The sequence below is a fragment of the Phyllopteryx taeniolatus genome, chromosome 11 (genome assembly GCF_024500385.1).
Source record: "Phyllopteryx taeniolatus isolate TA_2022b chromosome 11, UOR_Ptae_1.2, whole genome shotgun sequence".
Taxonomy (NCBI): domain Eukaryota; kingdom Metazoa; phylum Chordata; class Actinopteri; order Syngnathiformes; family Syngnathidae; genus Phyllopteryx; species Phyllopteryx taeniolatus.
In genome coordinates, this window is record NC_084512.1 from 23072480 (window position 1) to 23085995 (window position 13516).

General features: G+C 42.0%; 2 protein-coding genes across 9 annotated transcripts in view; both read left to right on the forward strand.

The window, feature by feature from the left end:
- LOC133486222 (cGMP-dependent protein kinase 1) overlaps positions 1-3296 on the forward strand; it is a 118506-nt gene extending 115210 nt beyond the window's left edge. For 5 of the 7 annotated variants that reach the window (XM_061791048.1, XM_061791047.1, XM_061791049.1 and 2 more), the window contains one exon: positions 146-3296. In XM_061791048.1, the coding sequence (XP_061647032.1) occupies positions 146-497 (352 nt within the window). In that variant the 3' untranslated portion in view covers positions 498-3296. The remainder of the gene's footprint in view (positions 1-145) is intronic. The other 2 variants (XM_061791051.1, XM_061791050.1) reach the window with 1 other exon arrangement.
- A 3269-nt stretch (positions 3297-6565) lies between these two features.
- LOC133486024 (dickkopf-related protein 1-like) lies at positions 6566-10345 on the forward strand. 2 transcript variants are annotated; one of them, XM_061790594.1, is made up of 4 exons: positions 6566-6974; positions 7070-7214; positions 7287-7415; positions 8662-10345. In XM_061790594.1, exons 1-4 carry the CDS (start codon positions 6762-6764, stop codon positions 8973-8975), a joined length of 801 nt encoding a protein of 266 aa, XP_061646578.1. In that variant the 5' UTR covers positions 6566-6761; the 3' UTR covers positions 8976-10345. The 2 variants fall into 2 exon arrangements, with proteins under 2 accessions (XP_061646578.1, XP_061646579.1); XM_061790595.1 differs by having other exon boundaries at positions 6570-6974; positions 8657-10345.
- Positions 10346-13516: the final 3171 nt, after the last annotated feature.

Genomic DNA, 13516 nt, shown 5'->3' on the forward strand with positions numbered 1-13516 from the left:
GGGGAGAAAAAAAACAATACAGAACAAAAAAGAAAAAAAACGTAATTTAAAAATAATAAAACGGACTCAAATAAATATATTAGTGCAAAAAAAAACGTTTTCAAAAAGGACCACTTCCCTAACGAGTACCGGTTTTTGCTTGCAGGTGGTTTGAGGGCTTTAACTGGGAGGGCTTGAAGAAGGGGACGCTGACGCCTCCTATCATCCCCAATGTAAGTGCAAAGCGCTCTCGCTGTGTTATTGCTGTCGCTACGTACGTGCGTGCAGCAGCCAGACGACGCGCTGCGCTCTTATTCCTCGTCAGGTCACATCAGCAGTCGACACGAGTAACTTCGACAGCTTCCCGGAGGACAACGAGGACCCGCCGCCCGACGACAACTCCGGTTGGGACGTCGATTTCTGAAGCTCTCCTGCAAGCTCCCCGGTGGAACCAAAAGAATCTCTTCTTTTGTTGGAATGGAGGCCATGCCGAGGACATGGCTACGTCGTCAAAATAACAACAAAACAAAAAAAGCCGATATGGAGAAGAAGTACAAATGTAGAATTAAGGGATGGATGGATGGATGGATGGATGGATGGGCACGCTCTACTGGGTCACCGATATGCCTTTATTTCACTGTGGCCCCGGGTCAAGCATTTATAGCGGGACAGCTGTAGCACATGTTCGGTGTTGTCTTACACTCGACTCTGAGGCGGAGAAAGTGCAGGGATACACATGCGCGTGCGCGCGCGCGCACACAAAAACATGGCTGATGACCGAGCCAACGTTCGCATGTGACGGGCTGGCGAATGTTTCTTTATCTGTTTTTTTTTTTCTTGTTGTTCTTTTCTTTTTTCAAGGATAAATACGTTTGTGAAAATGTACAATGTTGCGTTCCGATCATCTGCTGGCTTTCTACGGTCGCTTCTCCCGTTGTAACAACAAGTGCTCTCGACTAACCTGAATGTCACCAATTGCCGCATTACATAGTATTGAACGTTTGAAAGGAGACATATTATGCATCCCCCCAAACCCGCCCCCCGCCCCCACCCCACCCCACAGCTGAAAGGCCATATCCCCACCACAAAAAGCCAGTGCCCATAAACGTTTGATCGCGGGAGCAGCACTTCATCATCAAGCTGCCGAATTACACTTTGTCAATTAGTGTATCGGATCCTGCACGTGGCGCATGCAGCGGACACGTCGCCATTTTCCATTTTAGGCAACTTAGTGATAAGCGTGTGTTGGTTATCAGAAGCTAACACTGGAAACACTGTTAGCTAATGCTAATCTAATATGTGCTATCTCAGGCAAATGAGCCTCTGTTCAGCCCCCTCACAATGTGGCAAATGGCGAGTACAGCGTTTTTGACCTTGCCTGACGAAATGGAGCTCATCACCTCTGTTCAACAAAGTTGAAGATGCCACCAAGTTGCCACCAGATGTCGCCAAAGCAATTTTTTTTTTACATTTGAGCATAAAAACAGCTCATCGTTTTTTTTGTTTTTTTTTACATCTAATAACAGAGGTTCGGTTCCCCTTAAAAAATCAGCAAATGAAATGATGCTCTACAATGTTATGTTAAACAGCATAAGAGTCCATTGAATAAAATGAAGCTCTGGTAGGTTGACGCTTCCAGGGAAGTGGCTCTCCTCGGAACCTGTACGGAATCCGTACGGCAACAGCCTCAGGTCGCTCATCACTAGCACCCTATCCGAGGGGGTAGGATTAAGGAGAAGCGGCAGTAAAACAGGCCAAAATCCAGATTAAAGGCAGGAGACGAGTTGCATACTAGGTGTGGTTTAACTGAATGCGACAGTGTGGAAATAAGTCATAAATCGTGTTTTAAACATTTCTACAGAGGTAACCACTCTTAATTTAATGAATAGGCCCATTTGCGAATGCCGGGGTTCAGGCAATTGATAAGTCAAGTTCCCATAATATGTCCCCTTTAAGGTACATTGTAAACACAAAAAGCACAAAAGTGTGTGCAGTCAAAGAAAGGAGACTCTCCAAGTGCCCTGTTTCGGATGTCACCCATCACACAGCTGACACGAGAAACGACAGCATTTCCATGAGGTGACGCGTCATCCAATATGTACTCATAACACCATACACGCATTTATTTTCAGGCTTCCTCAGTCGACGAAGTTCGGAAATCTTGTTTGTAATGTCACATGAGGATGCTGCTAACACTCGGTCGTCCTCCATCGCGCCTGTATAGCTCTTAACTGTGAACGAGGTGTCAATCAATGTCTTTGGTGCTCTTATCGATTCATGACCACAAAAAGAGACGGTGACATGATAGTAATATTTGGTTGGCTTTTTTTTTTTTTGTACAGTGATTACCCTCCTTTCCTGTGCTTGCTTTTTTTTAATTTTTACTATTGGATATTTTGTGCAGAAGTTTTTTTTCTTTTCTTTTTTTTGGGGGGGGGGTGTATTTTGGGTAATATTTTCATCCATCACATCTGTATGATGTTCAAAACGTCATATTGTCACCTCTCACGTCCCAACAATCAAGAGCATAAAATGGAAGTGCCTTAAATCAACGGCATGCAAATCATCGTCACAAGGCCTTTTTGATGCTGCATGAACACACACACATACACGCACACCTTAAAACTACACCTCGTCCGAAAGATAATCGCTTCACGTAAGCCACATACGAATTAAAACTCCATCACGTACGACTGCAATGACACGCTTTTCACGTCAATATGAAATCAAAACATCATAGAAGCAGGAATGATTTGCGGTTGTAAACCTACATTATTATTATTTTTTTAAATTTAAATATTTGGGTCATGTGTCATGTGTTTCGTACATGACACCATGTTGAGGAAAGAAATCAAATGGCAGACTAGAATAGGCACAAGTATTTATTATGATGATTATGATTATGAAGGTGGTTTTTGTTTTTCAGCCTTATCATATTGTACACTCACTTGTCAATTCATTGGGAGCGCCCACATTAAAACGATCAAGTGGAATGCAACAGCTGTGCCATTTGCTCCCCAAATGCAGTAAATGATAGTTATTGTTATTGTTTATTTATTATTGGTCATAAGTTAAATACAGTAAGGCAATTGGGTTATACTGTGTGTGTTTTTTTTTTTTTTTTTTAAATATAGGTTGATCTAAAACACTGATAAGTGAGTGGATTCATATCATATTTGAACTATCTTCTCTGCAATGTCCATCTTGCCAGATATTTGCCTTGTGTTGTTTTTGTTTTGTTGCTGTAAATTAATTTTTCAAAGTGCCACGTGTATGAATTTTTTTTTTTAATTATAGAGTAAAAAAAAAAAAAACGATATCCGTGTTGGTGTTTTTATTAATCAAACCCACAGTTTAAGTAATTTATGTGCAAGTGCGTGACTTTTTGTAGGGGGGAATTGCACTATTAGAGTAAAAGAATATATATTTTAGTTTGTGTTTTTACTAACCATATGAAATCTAAATAACCATTAATAATTAAAAAAATAATTAATTGAGAATTTCCCATAATTAGCAAAAAATTTCAACAAAATGTCAATTATTATTATTATTATTATTAATCAGTTTGAGGCAAGATTTGAACTGGACTGGGCCAGTCTCAGCATTAAGATCTTGCACTTGCTTGTGCTGTCAAAATATAATTTCAAATACTCTATAACCGTATTCAAATGTAATAATATACGTTTTAAAATGGATTTATTAGATGAGTCTCTTTTTGGAAAAACGTTTCGAATCTACAGTGGTGACAATTCAGCGAGTGGCCACATGAGGGCGCTGCAAGTAAATGTTACAGCCTTTACCCACTACCGCACTCCTTCAGCCTCCAATAACCCGACAAATGTCTACTTGGCTTTAATTAACAACCTCCAAAATCCAATGTCAGTGTTTCATCGGTAAGTTCATGACTCATATTCCTCGAGTTAAGCTCTTATGAACACAAATTGTGTAGTTTTTGTGGCGGTGACAACAGGTTGACACGTCATGGAGATCAAAGGGAAAAGATGGCTCTTCAAAGGTGCTCACTACGTTAAAAAAAAGAAAAGAAAAGTGGAGATAAAAGCTTCACTTCAAAAGCTATGCGGCAATTAAACTCTGCCAAATTGCCTTCGTGAAGCTTTGTCAGGTGTTTGGCACTCATTCAGAGCTCATTTTCGTGTTTATCGGCCGCTTGGATGACCGTACCAACATGGCGTCATGTTACACGTATGAAGAAGATCCAAATAAGATCGACGCCCGGAATTTTGAATGGATAAGGCCGGCTGGCGAATTACCTGTCAAATACACACTTTTTTTTTTTTTTAAAAGAGGCTTTAAGGACAACTCTGGCTCGGTTTCGGCAAGTCGGAACCCAAACGAGGGTCGAGGGGGTGTCCTTTCATCTCCAAAGTGCCAGTCAAGCCTGAAAGGCTTCGCCACGGAAGTCTATTAATTCGGTAAATTTTTCACACCCCTTAATGGTCTTCTTGCATATCCTACGCATTCATGTCCGCCCCTTAGTGTCATCTGGAGGTGTGTGTGTGTGTGTGTGTATGGGGGGGGGGGGGGGGGGGGGGGGATAATTGCCCCCCTCCCCGCCTCTTGAGCTCCCCCTTTCGCAAACAACGGGATCAAATGAAAAGTTAATCGACGCGAGTGACTTCAATCGGCCTCAGAAGACGCTTGAATGTCAAACAACATGATGGAATTAGCTCTGATAAAGACACAAAAAACATTAGCATTACAAACAAAACAAAAAGAAGAAGTTTAAATGCATGACACATAAAAGTTAAATAGAATTGTGCTTAAATAATTGTGTAAAAACAAACAAGTCTTAAATGCAAATGTATTGGACTGTACTTAAAAGTTAAATAAACAGCTCAATCGTACTTAAAAATGTACTGTACATGAAAAGCAAAAAAATGGACTGTACTGTATTTTTTTTTAAAAGAATAGACCGGCTGTCAGCATAGCTACAAGTTTCTTTCAAACATGTTGTATATTTTATTGTCTTTTTAATTCAGTGATTCTTTCGCGTCCCTCTAGAGAGAGCCCCCGTACCACAAGAGGTACTCATACCACACTTTGACAACCCCCCATTTAGCCTGCTTGGATGTTTTTTCTTCCTTTCTTTCTTTACTAGTTATTTTATCATCACATGAAGACTTAATGTCCTCACGTTATCTTTGTTAAAAGATATCCAACCTTTATTCGACTTTTTTTTCATATTTTACCTATTAATAAAATAATGAAATAATATTTTTCATACAAATCTTATATCACAGTCATTTATTTAATTACAAAAAAAATCTCCCGCCAAAACGTATTTAAAAATATATATATTTTAAATATTTTTATTAGATTTTCCATCCCAACAAAAAGACAATAACAATAACAATAAGCTCAAATAAACATACTTTCCCTCCATTTTGTTCCTCTTTTATTTCCCCAGCTTGGCCCCCCAAAAATCAGTTATTAGGCCCAAAAAGAGAAACACATGAACACAACTTTGAAAAATAAAATAATAATAATAAAAATTTAAAAATAAAATACCAAAGTAGTCCAACAAAATTTTAAATTCAGTTACATCATAGAATTATATATATATATATGTATTCATTTATATACGTAATCTATAAATATATATATATATATATATAAATAGTAATATATATATATTAATTTATATATGCAATCTATAAAAAAATTATAATAAATAAATAAATATATATATATATATATATATATATATATATATATATATATATATACACACACACATTTTATATATTTTTTTCTTGTTTTTTCTTTTCATTCTTTGAAAAAGACGAAGTAAAATCGAGACTTTTCTGGAATTATTCCAAGGCACAACTTGGACAAAAAAATGCTTTAACCTCCTTATAATATATAAGAAGGAATTACCCTTTACTTTAAAAAAGTGCAAGTTTATGAAAAGAAATATATATATATTATGGGGATTGCAGTATTTTAAGATATATTGATTACAATTTTAAAAATATTTTTAAGTAAGATTTTTCATTGATATTTTCTTTTATTATTATAAGGGTGAAATAAGAAAATGGAGAACATATTTTGATTTAACTCTACTAAAACGCAAAAAAAAAAAAAAAAAAAGAATAACGAATTGAGATAGTTTCATACTTGAAAAAAATGTGTTTAAATAACCATCTTATTAATAACATAAAAACAGCTTTTAAACTTTTAAAAGTTTGGTCTTGAAAATATTTTTAGTAACATGTTTTCCTTATATCTATCTATGTGTGTATCAATGTAGTTTTGACATTCTTTTATTAGATGAGTTTTTTTGGGGGGGAGTGTAAATTTGAGGTGCCCAACTAATCTAAGTGCCACCAACTATTTGCAATGGATTTCTGCTGGCGACTTTGCAAAGTCGTCTTATTTGCGGCCATGGGACGGACTTAACAGGTCGTTATCGTTCCCCAAACAGGGAGTCCCTCAGCAGATGAGCGTTTTCCGCCCCCCACTTTGAAATTCCAGTGCTTCGCCTTTGTTGTGTTGTGTTGTGTTGTGCTGTGCAGGGGGGCGGAGAGAGCAACAGGTCCGCGCGTATAAAAGCGTCAACGCGGCACTTGGGGCGACACTGGAGACGTGCCTGCTACGCTACAGAGAGACTCTCCTTGGAAAACTGTTTTTTTTTTTTTTTTTTTTTTTTAAATATATATAAAGAGGGAATTCCTGGACTTGTTCTTTTGGCCGTCATCGACAACAACGAGCAAAAATAGTAACAAAAAAGAAAAAAAGAAAAAAAGAAAAGGATCCCGACCATGCTGATGCGATGCGCTGCGCGTTGCTTCCTGCCTCTGTGGCTCCCGCTGCTTGGATCCGTTTACGCGGGGCCGATTCTCCTCAACTCCAACTCCATCAAGAACTTCGAGGCGGTCAGCCCCAGTCCGCGCACTTCGCCGCCGCCGCCGCCGCCGCCGCCGCCGCCGCCGCCGGGCAGCCTGGGACACAAATCGGCCGCGGACACCTTGCAGGTAACGCTGCCGTTGAGTCCGTGTCTCGAAGCGCGTCGACGTTTTCCTTGCGCGAAGTTTGTCTCGTCGTGTAACGGCTGCTCCGTCGCCTCCAGGAGTCAGGCGTGTGCGCGGACGACGACGACTGCGGCGCGGACGAATTCTGCAACGACGCCCGCAGCGTGTGTCTGCCGTGCCGCAGGAACCGGAAGCGTTGCGCGCGAGACTCCATGTGTTGCGCCGGGAGCCGCTGCAGCAACGGTAAGACCCCCCAAAACCAAAAACCTGCCAACCTTGATACGTGTACATTTGACAGTCTCCTTTTCTCTCCAGGTGTGTGCCAGACGAATGACATCGACGGCCCGGAATCTTCCGCCATAACGGGCCGGCATATACACAACAACACCATGGAGCATCATGCCAAGAAGCCGCTCACTGCACTCGAAGCCCACACTGCGAAAGGTCACTGAGCTAAACAAAAAAACACTTCCCTCAGTCCTTGTTGTTGGGTTCCTTCCATGCTTTCATCTGATTGGTTTGGCTTTTTACGCTTGTCATCTTGTTTAATGTGCGCTTTCCTGTTCCGTCCAAGCACTTTGTAAATATGCGTTTAAGGTACTATAGAAATAAACTTCGCTCCCTACCCACACACACACATTTATATATATTGCAACCTATCCTGCATTATCTGCTGGAAAAACTCACCTATTTGCTCTTGTTTTAAAATTATTTTTTTGCTCAGGCCATATTTAAACAATTGCCATGTTGTCCTTTTGTTTCAAGGAACTATGTTGAAGTAAGGGGATAAGCTTCCTTTAGACAGTCCATCAGCCGGTCTTGTATAAAAGTAGTGCTTTGCAACACCAAACTGTGCATTGCTCACGCATTTTTGTTATGTATTTCGTGAAGAGCTCGACTTGAACCCACACACTTTTGTTTTTTTTTGGGGGGGCGGGGGGGGGGAACTTATCCTCTGATATTCACTGAAAAACTCACCTATTTGCTGTTTTTTTCACTCAGACCAAATAATAATAATTTCAGTATTGCTTTGGCACCATCTTTTGATTTCAATTTGAAGTGAAATGCGGTACTTCATTCTGACAAAAAGGTCTTTTGCCACCATTTTGTGGCACCTGCAGGTAATTTCAAACGCTTTTATCAATCAGTCGCAGATTCTCGGTCCCTATCCCCCGCGAATGGCACGACTTGAGTACAGCGAACTCGCATATTCGCAGTGCAGCTTTCACAAATGTGCAGATCGTTTCAGAACCTAACCTCCATTTTTCACTGATGCGCTCGTATGTAAGATTATTGCTTTTTTTGTTGTTTCTTTTGCCATCTTGCTCCCAAGGAACTATGTGGACCTCAGCAGAGGCGCTTCATTTAGACAAAAGTAGTCCTTTACCACCATCTTGTGGCCTTTATAGGCCATTACAGACCCTTTTAGTCAAGCTGTTTTCGCGGGGGTTCGCTGTATTTACTTTTACTCCCCCTACATTTAATAAACTATCCTGTGTTATTTGCTGAAAATCACAGATATCGCCGTTTTTGTGCTCAGGCCAAAGTTCTGTGTAACAGAAAAGTACTGCTTCGGCGCCGTCTTGTGGTATCTGTCGGCAAATGTAAACCTTTATGCAGCGCGTCAATTACAATGATTCTTCTTATTATTATCATCATCAAACATCTTGTCGTTTCCCTCCAAGGTCAGGAAGGGGACACGTGCCTGCGCTCGGCCGACTGCGCCGAGGGTCTGTGCTGCGCCCGCCACTTCTGGTCGCGCATCTGCAAGCCGGTGCTGACCGAGGGCCAGGTGTGCACGCGCCACCGCCGCAAGGGCACCCACGGCCTGGAGCTGTTCCAGCGCTGCGACTGCGGCGACGGCCTGGCGTGCCGGCCCGAGAGAGGCGAGCGAGAGCAGCACGCAGGAGTCAGCAGGACGTCGACCCGGAACCTACACACCTGTCAGAGACGCTGATGCGCACACACACGCGCACGCGCACACAAACGGGTCACAGACACTGACACACACACACACACATATGCCAACACCCAAGACTTTCTTTCCTGCCAACGCTGCTGACACCGAGACAGCGCCAGGAAGTGAAGACGCACTTCCCGGGAAAAGTGATACACCCGCAGAGATGATGGACTGATCTCGTTGCCTGTGAATGGATGAGAGGGGATGTAGAAGTGGAGTGTGTGTGTGTGTGTGTGTGTGTGTGTGTGTGGGGGGGGGGGGGGCTCAATTGTCAGCAGTGGTTAATGGCAGAGCTGTTTTTTTTGTTTCTGTTTTTATGGAACTTGAAGCGTCGGTTATTGCAGTAAATTACTGCATTGTGAATGACGGCTGGGGAACCTACAAGAGATAATTAACCCACGAATGCTCATAATATATAATAAAACAGCGAACACACGTTTATCGCAGCGGACACATTCCGGACTCACCCGCAACAGGTGAAAATCTGCACTATGGAGAGACCATGTATTTTTTTGGACAGGATAGACTTACCCCTCCCAAATGCTTTAAACACGTTTAAATGTATTCAACCCTTTTTTAAAGTATTCCTTAGCGCCTGTTTTCACTCTCACACAGTCAAGAAAAAGGAGCCCCGTAGTATAATATCACTTTGAGGAAACAAATAGTAACGTGTAAAGCGTGCTCGCGTTACGATTTGTCCTTCCCATGTGTAGTTTACTTTACAAACGGACACGTAACACACAAGAGAAATAATGATTGCATATTTAAACAACAAACCATGTCATTTTCGTATCACACATTTAGCTCAGTGCTAAAATAGCATGCGGAACGGCACAGATGGGCTAACGCAAATTAGCATGGAGGTTACGGTTTTTATAAATGTTGAAACAACTACTATTTAAACGCCAAACCACATAATTTCGTCGAACAAAAAGTTTGCTTAATGCTAAGATATAATAAGAAAACTGCATAGGAGTGCTCACAGAAATTAGCATCGATGTTAACGGTAATTGTCAATGTTTTAAACAGCTACAGCGACTTTAACACAAACGGAGCAGCAACACATACAACCAGCACGTTCTTCTTCTTCTTCTTCTGCAAAAAGCCGTCAACAAAAAACAATTACCCCAAAAATCCGTGATATGGCGGCGGTAACACTGTAAAGTTTGGTCATCGTATGTTTTCGTAAGTTTAGCATGGACTGAACTGTCCCGCAGAGGTCGGGAAAAGGTTCCTCAGCCCTGTTGTAAAAAGTACTCTGGGTGTGGCAATTAATTGAGCTATGGAGTCAACACCAGTATTATAACAACACGGTGCTGCATGCAGTGTAAATGTGTTACATATTGTTTTATAAGAAAGCGTTATCTATATATTGAGAATGTGAATGTTTTATTAAACACTACTCTTAATAGCCTCACTTGTCGCCGACCTATTTCTTGAACTAGTTGAAGGCGCCAACATTTTGTTTGGGGGGGGGGGGGGGACAATTACCAGCGTTGTTGTTTAACACGTCGCGCCATTTCTCACAAATCAGCGGGTTGGGAGCGAGCGGATGGTTGGAATACTTTGGCCAACTCATTACCCGCAAATGACTGAGATATGCACTCACAGGGAAAAAAAAGAAAAAATGAAACTTTTAATGAGGCATTGCTGGAGCAGCCTGCGTGCCACATCCTGCTATGGAAGAGGAGGAGGCCATGTCATTAGATGAACATTAAAAACAAGACAGGGTGCTGACATATCAAATGGGAAGAGCAGAGAGGTAATAACAAAGTATCGCCCGTGTCTTGGTGAGTGGAACTCTTTTGGTGTCGCCGGCTAGTTTGTAATTAGAAGACCTTCATGTCAAAGACCCCACCAAATTGCAATTTTTGCTGTTGTTGTCGTTTTTAAGTTATTTGGTCTCTGCAGTTTCCCAGCACGAGCCCTTCCCGCTCTTCCCAGCATGCCAATGGATGTGCACTCACCGCCCAAATACACCTTGGTGCCTGTAATTAGACCCCTTTAGATTAGAAGATGGCCGGGAAATTACTGTGCTTTCCTTCTTTACTCTCACGTCACATAACATTTTTTTAATTTTTGTATTTAAAAAAAAAAAAAAAAAGGAAAAGACGTTGATGTGTCTTCATCTGGTTACGTCCACACAGGCGTCTTGTAGTTGTACACTTTTCTCCTTCACGGTGCATGCTACATTATGAGTATTGAAATTATAATCAATGTGCTGCTATTTTGCTCTCTTTGCTTTCTTTCCTGATCCCAAATTATTTTTTTTTGCCTCTGGGTCATTGTTTCGTTGTAGGATGATATTCTGACCATCTTGTTTCGTCACGAGCTTGTAACTTTATTGACTTCATCAAAATGCACCAATATTTTTGGATGGACGGACGTATCGTAAAATAGTGCTACAACGATTATTCGACTAACTCCAATAATTTTGATTACAAAAAAAAAAAGACGAAGCAAACATTTTCACAAAGGCAAATGTTACTGCAGGTAACTTCGTGTAGAAAAACTATTTGGCGCCGTGGCGGCGAGCCAGTAGGAAAGAATGCGTAAAAGACAGAAAATGTCCAAAGTTTGGGATCGTTTGATCGCCAATTCAAGATAACACATTTATTTATGTATTTATTTGCTCAGATAAACACGGAATAAACTCTACTTTCATGAACTGACATTCACCTCACACACACGGTCAAAGTCACAGATGATAGAGTGTAGAACGTCAGGTTGGTGACCCCAAGTAGATAATAGTAATACATGCGTCTCACGTGCACATTTAGTTGCTTAATGATGCCAAATCTATTCTTATCCGAATACTCGATGAGTCGATTGGATAACTGGTCAAATAATCGATTTGCATCTGAAGCTGGCTTGTAAGTCGACATTTGGCTAAGTTGTGGCACTCGTAAGTCAGCGTGCCACTGTAACGGGTGAGGTCGTGTGTGCCGATATAGCGAGAGGCTGGCAAACGCACGCGCGCGCGCGCGAGACAAACTCCATTTTATGCCATTTCTGTTGAGTAATTAAGAGTAATGGGGAGCATTGTCAGCACTGCAATATACCGTGCAGCCCTCGGCCAAGTCATGCTTGTGGGGGTCTTGGAAGCTATGTGTGTGGTGTGTGTGTGTGTGTGTGTGTGTGTCATCATTACACCAACCTCAGACTAGCACAAGCCACAGGCATGTAGCCCGAGCCCAAAAAGCCGAGCGTGCTTTAATGTGTGTGTGAGATGTTGCATTTAGTGGGAGCGTCAACAGTCATAAGAACAACAAGAAGCACGCACACACGAGCACGTCCCCTTTGTGTTATTACACATTTATACATGGTCATGCTCCAATCATCGGGTGCGGGGAGGGCAGCGGACCCCCGCGTTGGCATCCTGACCAGGCAAAGGTGTCATGCCACGGGCATGACTCTGCATTCTTATCCCATAGTCGACTGATAGCGTTGATTTCGACGTGTTTAGCGTCCCTGTCCGTCATACCCATCGGTCCTTTTTCTGTGTGGCTTATTATCATTCGAATCAAGGGCGAGCTGGAGCCTTTCCCAGCAGACCTTGGGCCAGAGGTGGCGCACATCCTGGACCGGTCACCATTGACGCCATTAGGCAGCAATGTGTGTTCAAGGTCCAGACTGCGGTCTTGTTTTCCTTCTCGGTTAAGTTCCGAAAACCAAAATCCTGGCTGGAGTGTTACACCACCGATCACAGCAATCTGTATGGACGCTAAAGCTCCTGAGACACTGGCCTTCGAAGACTTTTTTTTCTGCCTTTTCCTTTCTCAGTGTCCTGTGTTTTAGATTCCATGGATGTTTGATTCCACTTTTTTCATTAACAGATAATTGTAAACAAAGACCTTTGTTTCTTTCTGACGCACATGATGATTCGCTGATGTGTCTAATTACCGCAGAATAGCGCCAACTACTGGCGAGGAGGACTCACTCCGGATATTTTAAGTATCGGTGGCTTCAGCCTTCACGAGTACCTGACGCCCAGAAATAAGGCCAAAATCGCGCACGCTAGGTTCACCGAAGACTCTAAATTGTCCATAGGTGCGAGTGTAAATGTCGTATGCCATCCGGGAGAGGCTCCAGCTCTCCCGCTACTCTAATGAGCACAAGCGCTATAGAAAAAGCATGAATGGATAATTCAAACTGCTACTAAGCGAGATAAAAACACAACAGCACGCAGAATTCCCACGATTATCCCACATAAAACCTGTCAGCCGCCACTAATCATGCGTTTTATTTGCTCAGACCTGTCTGGTTGATGCAGCACATAATACATTGCGATAATACTTAATTGAGCAATAAAAGTCCACGGCACTCCTGTTTACACCGCAGCATTTGTTTGCAATAAGTCTTTTTCTCCTGCTCGAGTGCCAGGAATATCTGCCATTGTTATTCCAAGCGTCGCGATAGACGTCCTAAAAGCTAACAATTCCTCTAGCGAGCCATCGCAGATGAAAGGCCGATAGCGCGCAAGCGGAGGTGATGCGTGTTGTCGCGTCAGATGAAAGGAGGACACTTTGCGGATCCCCCATCAAAAAGAAAAAAAGCCAGCCAGCCTCTTGTGTAAACAAACATT